The sequence below is a fragment of the Ranitomeya imitator genome, chromosome 6 (assembly GCF_032444005.1).
Source record: "Ranitomeya imitator isolate aRanImi1 chromosome 6, aRanImi1.pri, whole genome shotgun sequence".
Lineage (NCBI taxonomy): Eukaryota > Metazoa > Chordata > Amphibia > Anura > Dendrobatidae > Ranitomeya > Ranitomeya imitator.
In genome coordinates, this window is record NC_091287.1 from 2,371,995 (window position 1) to 2,384,398 (window position 12,404).

The 12,404-nt window shown below is 44.8% G+C and overlaps 1 protein-coding gene across 4 annotated transcripts in view; it reads right to left on the bottom strand.

Annotated features, from left to right (window-relative positions):
* The window catches only part of SLC4A2 (solute carrier family 4 member 2), a 256,403-nt gene that overhangs the window by 40,814 nt on the left and 203,185 nt on the right, over window positions 1–12,404 (bottom strand). For all 4 annotated transcript variants that reach the window (XM_069729044.1, XM_069729045.1, XM_069729046.1 and 1 more), the window contains 2 exons: window positions 1,008–1,202; window positions 658–879 (listed from right to left, as the gene is read on the bottom strand). In XM_069729044.1, the coding sequence (XP_069585145.1) occupies window positions 658–879; window positions 1,008–1,202 (417 nt within the window). The remainder of the gene's footprint in view (window positions 1–657; window positions 880–1,007; window positions 1,203–12,404) is intronic.

Genomic DNA, 12,404 nt, shown 5'->3' on the forward strand with positions numbered 1-12,404 from the left:
ATGCCTGTAACTCCGCTACAGAACATGTCATAGTCATAACAAACCCAGCATTCATCTCGTATTAACATTGGCATTCTAATGAGATCAAATATGTCCTATTTGTAATGCATAATTACAGAGAAATCCCTACTTTTTACCTGATGGAGTTAGAAGCTCATGTTTAGAGTGGCTGACAGAACCGCCGATGAATGTTAACAATATGTACTTTTCCTTTTTCTAGCCTAAATCGTTGGCCCAATATCCTACAATAATGGAACAAAGGACTTCTTGCATTTACAGAAGGGAATCAGACCGGTTTTGGCTGGCACAACTTTCCACTGCAGCTATGCCAGTCGTAAATACCTTTCTTCAATAAAACTCCCCCACATACATTAACAAGGCAAGCTCTTGCCTGAGTGAAAGGGAAGGGGGGTTTTAGCCCACAGCCTGGGCTAACAAGAGAAACTAAACTTATATGATATTTCATACAATATCGTGACACTGTATAAAACCAGTGTGAAGCGATGACAGACATGGGTCAGAGAGTACCGGCCCTGACGTTCCCTCATACACAAGACTGCATTAAGTAATGTGGTCCTGTAAGATGCGGCTTGTAAAAAAGGTGGTCTTTAACTGAGGTTGTAACGGGACTTTGAAAGTAAAGAAGCGCCTGCTCACCCTTCCAGGAAAGAAGTTGCTGTTCTTAAGTTTCCGCAGGAAGAAAGCAATGAAGAAGGTTCCCGCCATCAGTACCAGAGAGAGCAGGGCTGTGTTTGGTTGTCCTGTAATTTTTGTGGGCACCATGGTTTCTGTCTGGTTGAGTTGCCGGTGATCAGTAACATTGATAAGAGCAGAGTCAGTCACATTCTTGCAGTTAGTGAGCGGATGTTCCTGAAAAACCTAGATCAAAGTTGCAGAAAGGTTACAATCCTGAAAGATGGTGGGTCCAGGTTCATAGATTCTGAGGAGGACAATGATGGTGGAAGGCAGACACTCACTAACATGGAGTCTGCGATGGCAAATCTCACCTTGAACAATTTGTAGAATGTCTCATAGATGAAGATGAGGGAGATGAGGATGGAGAAGATTTCCTGTGTGAAGCGGGAGACAAATCGAACTAAGAAGCTTCCTTCACAGGCTACAGTGGCCACGACTATCACAATTAGCCAAGCACCAATCCACACACGGCCAACCAGGTATTCCAGACCATTTGCCGAGCAAAACTGCACAAGAAAAAGTTAAGAATCTATAAGTCCATGTTCAATTGTAAAGGAACTTCTCCTAGTCCACTACAAATATTTGGCTATGCTTTTCCCAAATGGAGAGCCAGTCCTGTGTCTACTGCCTGAGAGTTTCTTTTAAAGAGCAGTGTAGACCATTACTCTAGAGCTCAAAATGAAAGATTGTAGAAGGGGTGGCGCTAACACAAGGGGTGGGTGCTAAGTATTGGCTGCGTCCTACGTCTACAAAGCCAGTGCTAGGTATAGTGGCAGCGCCAGCACAAAACACGAGTGCCATCTTTGAAACCGAGTAGATGAAGTCAACCAGCATTTAACAAAGTGGTTGGAAAAAGCAAAGGAAACAGGTTTCATCTTTGAATCTTTAAATCAGAACTGAGGCAGCCAGTACTTAGCAGATGGACCGGCAAGGGAGCAGGTTCCATCCTTGAGTCGGAGCAGATGCAGCCAGCGCTTAGCATAGGGAGCAGTCAATCTTTGACTCTGAGGTCTGTCACAGCTCGCTTAGGACAACTACCCACAGACCGTTCTCCTAGATCTACTACCCAGGAACAACGATCTTAGCCCTACTATCCAAAACCAGCTCTCTTGGACCTACAAGCCAAGGACAAGCCTGCTTAGCCCCACTATCCAGGGACAGCACTCTTAGCTCTACTACCCAGGAATAGTGATCTTAGCCCTACTACCCAGGAACAGTGATCTTAGCCCTACTACCCAGGAATAGTGATCTTAGCCCTACTACCCAGGAATAGTGATCTTAGCCCTACTACCCAGGAATAGTGATCTTAGCCCTACTACCCAGGAATAGTGATCTTAGCCCTACTACCCAGGAATAGTGATCTTAGCCCTACTACCCAGGAATAGTGATCTTAGCCCTACTACCCAGGAATAGTGATCTTAGCCCTACTACCCAGGAATAGTGATCTTAGCCCTACTACACAGGAACAGCTATATTAATCCTATTACACAGGAACAGTGCTCTTAGCTCTACTAGACAGGGACAGATTTTTTAGTTGTACTACCCAGGGACAGCTCTCTTAGCACTACAAGCCAAGGACACAACTCTTAGCCTAACGACCCAGAGAAACCTCTTTTAGCCCAACTGTCCAGGGACAGCGCTGTTAGCTCTCTTACCCAAGGACAGCGCTCTAGCGCTACTACGCAGGGACAGTGCTCTTTTCACTATAACCAAGGGACAGCACTCATAACTCTACTACCCAGGAATGGCTCTCTTAGCTCAACTACTCACAGACAGTTCTCATAGATCTACCCAGGAACAGTGTTCTTAGCCCTACTACCCAGGGACAGCTCTCCTAGAGCCAATACCCAAGAATAGCTCTCTTAGGCTAGGTTCACACTAGCGTTTCAGTCCGCAGCGTGGTGCTGCAAACTTATTTCCTTAAGCTCCACCTAGTTCCGCATGCGTCCTGCGTACATATCTTTAACATTGTGTATGCAGGGACATGCATTTTATGCGGATGCTCAGGGTGAGTCATGATGGCTCCCATGATGTTATATTTATTTCTACTTATAATAACTGATGGGATACTATTAGAAATATTTCAAATAGACATTGGTCTATTCTTAAAACTGAGCCTGCTTTGGGTAAGCTACCTATAATGAATAATGGAAATAATTTTATTCAAATAATCAACAGGGTCAAAAATACACAAACTAGTAACACAAAAATGACATGTTAAAAGCAGCTTATCATGGACAAAGTACACACAAAGGGGGTCTTCATGCGTTAAGCCACAAGAACAGGCAAACACTGAGTATATGTAAGGCTAGCAAACAGGAAGAGATTCATCCAGTAGTATCGCTAAAGTGCATCGTGCATTCAAGTAAAGTGCCAAAGTAAACATTTGGTTCATTTGGTTCTAATACCCATAACCTAGCGTACCACAAAATATATCTAGAGGGCAGGCAGGCGGGACAGGAGGAGGAGTGCATAAATCTGTGCAGTTCGAAAAATTCCACCCCCTGGTTACATAGTGTACCCACCGCGTCACCAGACCAAGAAAATCAGATCCTGCTTACCCATATAAGGCCGTCAGTGTGTGCGTCCAGACAGTCCCGACGCGCGTTTCACGTGGGCTTCCTCGGGGGACCGTGACTGTGTGTGACTCAAATCCCTCCAACCTCTGACCGTCCGTGTCACATGGGAGGCTTGGGGGAGTGGCGCCCATATGGACAGCTCTTAGACCTACTACCCAGTAACAGCGCTCTTAGACCTACTACCCAGTAACAGCGCTCTTAGACCTACTACCCAGTAACAGCGCTCTTAGCTCTACTACCCAGAAACAGCGCTCTTAGCTCTACTACCCAGAAACAACGCTCTTAGCTCTACTACCCAGAAACAGCGCTCTTAACTCTACTACCCAGTAACAGCGCTCTTAGCTCTACTACCCAGTAACAGCGCTCTTAGCTCTACTACCCAGTAACAGTGCTCTTAGCTCTACTACCCAGTAACAGCGCTCTTAGCTTTACTACCCAGTAACAGCGCTCTTAGCTCTACTACCCAGTAACAGCGCTCTTAGCCCTACTACCCTGTAACAGTGCTCTTAGCTCTACTACCCAGTAACAGCACTCTTAGCTCTACTACCCAGTAACAGTGCTCTTAGCTCTACTACCCAGTAACAGCGCTCTTAGCTCTACTACCCAGTAACAGCGCTCTTAGCTTTACTACCCAGTAACAGCGCTTTAGCTCTACTACCCAGAAACAGCGCTCTTAGCTCTACTACCCAGTAACAGTGCTCTTAGCTCTACTACCCAGTAACAGCGCTCTTAGCTCTACTACCCAGTAACAGCGCTCTTAGCTCTACTACCCAGTAACAGTGCTCTTAGCTTTACTACCCAGTAACAGCGCTTTAGCTCTACTACCCAGAAACAGCGCTCTTAGCTCACTATCCAGAAACAGCGCTCTTAGCTCTACTACCCAAGAACAGATCTCTTAGCTTTACTACCCAGTAACAGCGCTCTTAGCCCTACTACCCTGTAACAGCGCTCTTAGCTCTACTACCCAGTAACAGCGCTCTTAGCCCTACTACCCTGTAACAGCGCTCTTAGCTCTACTACCCAGTAACAGTGCTCTTAGCTCTACTACCCAGTAACAACGCTCTTAGCTCTACTACCCAGTAACAGTGCTCTTAGCTTTACTACCCAGTAACAGCGCTTTAGCTCTACTACCCAGAAACAGCTCTCTTAGCTCTACTACCCAGAAACAGCGCTCTTAGCTCACTATCCAGAAACAGCGCTCTTAGCTCTACTACCCAAGAACAGATCTCTTAGCTTTACTACCCAGTAACAGCGCTCTTAGCCCTACTACCCTGTAACAGCGCTCTTAGCTCTACTACCCAGTAACAGCGCTCTTAGCCCTACTACCCTGTAACAGCGCTCTTAGCTCTACTACCCAGTAACAGTGCTCTTAGCTCTACTACCCAGTAACAGCGCTCTTAGCTCTACTACCCAGTAACAGCGCTCTTAGCTCTACTACCCAGTAACAGATCTCTTAGCTTTACTACCCAGTAACAGCGCTCTTAGCCCTACTACCCTGTAACAGCGCTCTTAGCTCTACTACCCAGTAACAGCACTCTTAGCTCTACTACCCAGTAACAGCGCTCTTAGCCCTACTACCCAGTAACAGCGCTCTTAGCCCTACTACCCTGTAAACAGTGCTCTTAGCTCTATTATCCAGTAACAGAGCTCTTACCTCTACTATCCAGTAACAGCGCTCTTAGCCCTTCTACCCAGTAACAGCGCTCTTAGCTCTATTATCCAGTAACAGCGCTCTTAGCCCTACTACCCTGTAACAGCGCTCTTAGCTCTACTACCCAGTAACAGCGCTCTTAGCCCTACTACCCAGTAACAGCGCTCTTAGCTTTACTACCCAGTAACAGCGCTCTTAGCTCTACTACCCAGTAACAGCGCTCTTAGCCCTACTACCCTGTAAACAGTGCTCTTAGCTCTATTATCCAGTAACAGCGCTCTTAGCTCTATTATCCAGTAACAGCGCTCTTAGCCCTACTACCCAGTAACAGCGCTCTTAGCTCTACTACCCAGTAATAGCGCTCTTAGCTCTATTATCCAGTAACAGCGCTCTTAGCTCTATTATCCAGTAACAGAGCTCTAAGGCTACGTTCACATTTGCGTTGTGCGCCGCTGCGTCGGCGACACAACGCAAATAAAAACGCACGCAAAAACACTGCGTTTTGCGATACATGCGTCGTTTTTTGCCGAAATTTGGACGAAAGAAAAATGCAACTTGTTGCGTTTTCTGCGCCCGACGCTTGCGGCAAAAAAACGCATGCGTCGCACAACGCAGCACAACGCATGTCCATGCGTCCCCCATGTTAAATATAGGGGCGCATGACGCATGCGTCGCCGCTGCGTCGCCCGACGCAAACACGCAAAACGCTAATGTGAACGTAGCCTTAGCTCTACTATCCAGTAACAGCGCTCTTAGCTTTACTACCCAGTAACAGCGCTCTTAGCCCTACTACCCTGTAACAGCGCTCTTAGCTCTACTACCCAGTAACAGCGCTCTTAGCTCTACTACCCAAGAACATATCTCTTAGCTTTACTACCCAGTAACAGCGCTCTTAGCTCTATTATCCAGTAACAGCGCTCTTAGCTCTACTATCCAGTAACAGCGCTCTTAGCCCTACTACCCAGTAACAGCGCTCTTAGCTCTACTACCAGTAACAGCACTCTTAGCTCTACTACCCAATAACAGCACTCTTAGCTCTACTACCCAAGAACAGATCTCTTAGCTCTACTACCCAGTAACAGCACTCTTAGCTCTACTACCATAGAAGAGATCTCTTAGCTCTACTACCCAGTAACAGCGCTCTTAGCTTTACTACCTAGTAACAGCGCTCTTAGCTCTATTATCCAGTAACAGCGTCCTTACCTCTATTATCCAGCAACAGCGCTCTTAGCTCTACTATCCAGTAACAGCGCTCTTAGCCCTACTACCCAGTAAAAGCGCTCTTAGCTCTACTATCCAGTAACAGCACTCTTAGCTCTACTACCCAGTAACTGATCTATAAGCTCTACTACCCAAGAACAGATCTCTTAGCTCTACCACCCAGTAACAGCGCTCTTAGCTCTACTACCCAAGAACAGATCTCTAAGCTCTACTACCCAGGAACAGATTTCTTAGCTCTACCACCCAGTAACAGCGCTCTAAGCTCTACTACCCAAGAACAGATCTCTAAGCTCTACTACCCAAGAACAGATCTTAGTTCTACTACCCTAACCCTAGCTCTACTATTACATAGAGCAGAATATTCTCATCTGTCCTGTGATGTGCGGCTGTTACATAGAGCAGAATATTCTCATCTGTCCTGTCATGTGCGGCTGTTACATAGAGCACAATATTCTCATCTGTCCTGTTATGTGCGGCTGTTACATAGAGCACAATATTCTCTTCAGGATACGTTTTAGAGCAGGAAGAACGAAAACTAGTAATTTAAATATTTTACTCCGAAAGATTTAAGGCAGTGTTTATAAAAAGTTATATAAAGACTAGATGGCAGCCCGATTCTAAAGAATCGGGAGTCTAGAATCCATATATACTTTATTTATTCAAATGTAAGAATAATACAATTAATAAATAATAGTAAGAAAGAACAAAAATAATAGGCAGTATATGGAGAAAACACCAAACAAAAGTTCAAAATTGGTGTGAAAATGTCACTGAACCACTTCACAACTAAATATATATAGTTTTGGTAAATGGTATTATCATTTTTTTGACGAAATTCGGCAGGAGCTTGAAGAGCAACGTCACTGGGCCCGCCTCCACGCAGTAGAAACTTGCTGTGAGGTAAAAATTCAAAAATCACACCAAAATGGCGGGCGGAGTGTGTCACAGTACGGCACGTTTCTGATTGGTCGCTCGCAGCAGGCGGCAACCAATCAGACACTGGACACTGTTGACGTCACTTATCTCCGGACATTAGCTCCGGACATTAGCTCCGGACAAAGCCACGGAAGTTGGCACAAATTGCAGGAAGTAGTATTCTAGGCAATTAATCTCCGGACATTAGCTCCGGACAAAGCCACGGAAGTTGGCACAAATTGCAGGAAGTAGTATTCTAGGCAATTATATATTAGATGTTACAATATGAGACAATTGAAAATATGTACAAAGGTAATTATAAAATAACGGGTTAAATGAGAAGTTAACACTTACATAGGTTCAGGTCATGTCAGGCAAAACCAGGCTATTGGGCGGAGTTCCCAAATATCCCAATGCATCAGGGCTGGCAGTAAGGGCTCCTCAGGTAAGACTCCAGGCTGGGTTAAGTGTAGAGACTTATAAACTGCAGCCTCATGACATCACTAAAGGGGTTGAGTAAACATTGCCCTCCCTCTCCTCAGCTGTACAGTTTTCTCCAACAATTCTTATAATTCTTGTATTTTCGCTCCCGAACGTGTCAGAATCATAACACACCCCTCATTCATCTTATTTTAAAATTGGCTTTCTAATGAGACCAAATTTGTCCTAGCTGGGACACCCAGTTCCGGAGAAATCTGTACTCTGTACCCGTTGGGCTCAGAAGCTCGCGCTTACTGTGGCCGACAGATCCGCTGATGGAGATTTGCAAAATGGACTTATTATTTTCCTAGCCAAAATAGTTGGCCCAATATCTTACAATATTAGAACAAAGAACCTCCTGTCTTAGAGAGAGATCAGACCAGTTTCAGATAAAAGGAGATTTGAGCCTACACAAGCACCATAAAAATTCTTCTGGGAGGGGCATGAGGGGTTTGGGATCTACACATACACATCTCCGCAAACAGAAACACACAGAGAAGGGGCGTTTTTAGCCCACAGTATGGTGCTAACAGGAAAAGCTACAAAATTATATTACATTTCATACAATATTGTGACAGCGGCTGTTACATAGAGCAGAATATTCTCATCTGTCCTGTGATGTGCGGCTGTTACATAGAGCAAAATTGTGAGGAAAAAGAATAATATAAGTTTTAGTTTCTTTGCCTGTTAGCACCATAGGGTGGGCGTTGACCCCCCCTTCACTCTGTGTTTAGCTGAGGGATTTTTGCACTTCTGACCATGGTTCTGTTAGCAAATGGCAGCTGTAAAAAGCCCTCTCTTTCGCCCCCCCCCCCCTGAATACAACAAACCAGCCCTATGGCAGACACCGGGTACCTGAAGCTTGTGTGTGAGCAGGGTGTGGCTTTAAACTGCAGGTGACCAATCCTGCAAAGCCACCTGTGGTCCCTCCCTTCTCAGTCAGGAATTTCTTTGTCTCCAGGGTCTGAGAACGTAAATATCTCTGACCTCAGTGAATATCATTAACCAGCCCTTTTGTGAGGTCACGAGGCTGGGGTTTAAAAATCTCTACACTTAACTCAGTCTTCAGTCTGAATCTTACCTGAAGGGCTGTTCCTACACAGACCTCTTGATGCACTGGGACATTTGGGGTCTGCCTGCCAGCATGGTTTTGCCTGACATGATCTGAAAACATGAGTTTTACCTTTCTTCTTTAATCCATGTTATTTTTATAATTACCTTGTACATATTTTCAATTGTCTCATAATGTAACATATTTTTATAAATACTGCCTTAATTTTAAAGGAGTAAAATACATAAAATACTAGTTTCGTTTTTCGTGCTCTAAAACCTACCATAAGTCTTCTGAAGAGAATTACGCTACTTTTTAGGGTTAGCTTCGGACCCGTTTAAGGCTGGTTTCACACTTGCGTTTCAAAACGCATGCTTTTTAACCCCTTTACCCCCAAGGGTGGTTTGCACGTTAATGACCGGGCCAATTTTTACAATTCTGACCACTGTCCCTTTATGAGGTTATAACTCTGGAACGCTTCAACGGATCCCAGTGATTTTGACAATGTTTTCTCGTGACATATTGTACTTCATGACAATGGTAAAAATTCTTTGATAGTACCTGCGTTTATTTGTGAAAAAAACGGAAATTTGGCGAAAATTATGAAAATTTCGCAATTTTTCAACTTTGAATTTTTATGCAATTAAATCACAGAGATATGTCACACAAAATACTTAACAAGTAACATTTCCCACATGTCTACTTTACATCAGCACAATTTTGGAACCAAAATTTTTTTTGTTAGGGAGTTATAAGGGTTAAAAGTTGACCAGCAATTTCTCATTTCTACAACACCATTTTTTTTTAGGGACCACATCTCATTTGAAGTCATTTTGAGGGGTCTATATGATAGAAAATACCCGAGTGTGACACCATTCTAAAAACTACACCCCTCAAGGTGCTCAAAACCATATAATAAAAGAAGTTTATTAACCCTTCTGGTGCTTCACAGGAATTTTTTGAATGTTTAAATAAAAATGAACATTTAACTTTTTTTCACAAAAAATTTAATTCAGCTCCAATTTGTTTTATTTTACCAAGGGTAACAGGAGAAAATGGACACCAAACATTGTTGTACAATCTGTCCTGAGTACGCCAATACCCCACATTTGGGGGTAAACCACTGTTTGGGCGCATGGTAGAGCTTGGAAGCGGAGGAGCGCCATTTGACTTTTCAATGCAAAATTGACTGGAATTGAGATGGGACGCCATGTTTCGTTTGGAGAGCCCCTGATGTGCCTAAACATTGAAACCCCCCACAAGTGACAACATTTTGGAAAGTAGACCCCCTAAGGAACTTATCTAGAGGTGTGGTGAGCACTTTGACCCACCAAGTGCTTCACAGAAGTTTATAATGTAGAACTGTAAAAATAAAAAATCATATTTTTTCACAAAAATTATCTTTTCGCCACCAATTTTTTATTTTCCCAAGGGTAAGAGAAGAAATTGGACCCCAAAAGTTGTTGTACAATTTGTCCTGAGTACGCTGATAGCCCATATGTGGGGGTAAACCACTGTTTGGGCGGATGGGAGAGCTCGGAAGGGAAGGAGCGCCGATTGACTTTTCAATGCAAAATTGACAGGAATTGAGATGGGACGCCATGTTGCGTTTGAAGAGCCACTGATGTGCCTAAACATTGAAACCCCCCCATTTTGGAAAGTAGACCCCCTAAGGAACTTATCTAGAGGTGTGGTGAGCACTTTGACCCACCAAGTGCTTCACAGAAGTTTATAATGCAGAGCCGTAAAAATAAAACAAAATTTTTTTCCCACAAAAATTATTTTTTTAGCCCCCAGTTTTGTATTTTCCCGAGGGTAACAGGAGAAATTGGACCCCAAAATTTGTTGCCCAATTTGTCCTGAGTGCGATGATACACCATATGTGGGGGGAACCACTGTTTGGGCACATGGGAGGGCTCGGAAGGGAAGGAGCGCCATTTGAATGCAGACTTAGATGGAATGGTCTGCAGGTGTCACATTGCGTTTGCAGAGCCCCTAATGTACCTAAACAGTAGACACCCCCCACAAGTGACCATTTTGGAAAGTAGACCCCCTTAGGAACTTATCTAGATGTGTGCTGAGCGCTTTGACCCACCAAGGGCTTCACAGAAGTTTATAATGGAGAGCCGTAAAAATAAAACAAAAATTTTTTCCCACAAAAATTATTTTTTAGCCCCCAGTTTTGTATTTTCCCGAGGGTAACAGGAGAAATTGGACCCCACAATTTGTTGTCCAATTTGTCCTGAGTGCGCTCATACCCCATATGTGGGGGGGAACCACTGTTTGGGCGCATGGGAGGGCTCGGAAGGGAAGGAGCTCCATTTGGAATGAGGACTTAGATGGAATGGTCTGCAGGTGTCACATTGCATTTGCAGAGCCCCTAATGTACCTAAACAGTAGAAACCTCCCACAAGTGACACCATTTTGGAAACTAGACCCCCTAAGGAACTCATCTAGATGTGTTGTGATAGCTTTGAACCCCCAAGTGTTTCACTACAGTTTGTAACGCAGAGCCGTGAAAATTAAAAAAAAAAAACTTTCCCCCCAAAATTATTTTTTAGCCCCCAGTTTTGTATTTTCCCGTGGGTAAGAGGAGAAATTCGACCACAAAAGTTGTTGTCCAATTTGTCCTGAGTACGCTGATACCCCGTATGTTGGGGGAACCACCGTTTGAGCGCATGGCAGAGCTCGGAAGGGAAGGAGCGCCATTTGGAATGCAGACTTAGATGGAATGGTCTGCAGGCGTCACATTGCGTTTGCAGAACCCCTAATGTACCTAAACAGTAGAAACCCCCCCACAAGTGACCCCATATTGGAAACTAGACCCCCCAGGGAACTAATCTAGATGTGTTGTGAGAACTTTGAACCTCCAAGTGTTTCACTACAGTTTATAACGCAGAGCCGTGAAAATAAAAAAATCTTTTTTTTTTCCCACAAAAATTATTTTTTAGCCCCCAGTTTTGTATTTTCCCAAGGGTAACAGGAGAAATTGGACCCCAAACGTTGTTGTCCTATTTGTCCTGAGTACGCTGATACCCCATATGTTGGGGTAAACCCCTGTTTGGGCACACGGGAGAGCTCGGAAGGGAAGAAGCACGGTTTTACTTTTTCAACGCAGAATTGGCTGGAATTGAGATCGGATGCCATGTCGCGTTTGGAGAGCCCCTGATGTGCCTAAACAGTGGAAACCCCCCAATTATAACTGAAACGCTAATCCAAACACACCCCTAACACTAATCCCAACGGTAACCCTAACCACACCTCTAACCCTGACACACCCCTAACCCTAATCCCAACCCTATTCCCAACTGTAAATGTAATCTAAACCCTAACTGTAACTTTAGCCCCAACCCGAACCCTAACTTTAGCCCCAACCCAAACTGTAGCCCTAACCCTAGCCCTAACCCTAACCCTAGCCCTAGCCCTAGCCCTAACCCTAGCCCTAGCCCTAACCCTAGCCCTAACCCTAACCCTAGCCCTAACCCTAACTCAAGCCCTAACCCTAGCCCTAACCCTAGCCCTAACCCTAGCCCTAACCCTAGCCCTAACCCTAACCCTAGCCCTAACCCTAGCCCTAACCCTAGCCCTAACCCTAACTCAAGCCCTAACCCTAACCCTAGCCCTAGCCCTAACCCTAGCCCTAACGCTAGCCCTAACCCTAGCCCTAACCCTAGCCCTAACCCTAGCCCTAACCCTAGCCCTAGCCCTAACCCTAGCCCTAACCCTAACTCAAGCCCTAACCCTAGCCCTAACCCTAGCCCTAGCCCTAACCCTAGCCCTAACCCTAGCCCTAACCCTAGCCCTAACCCTA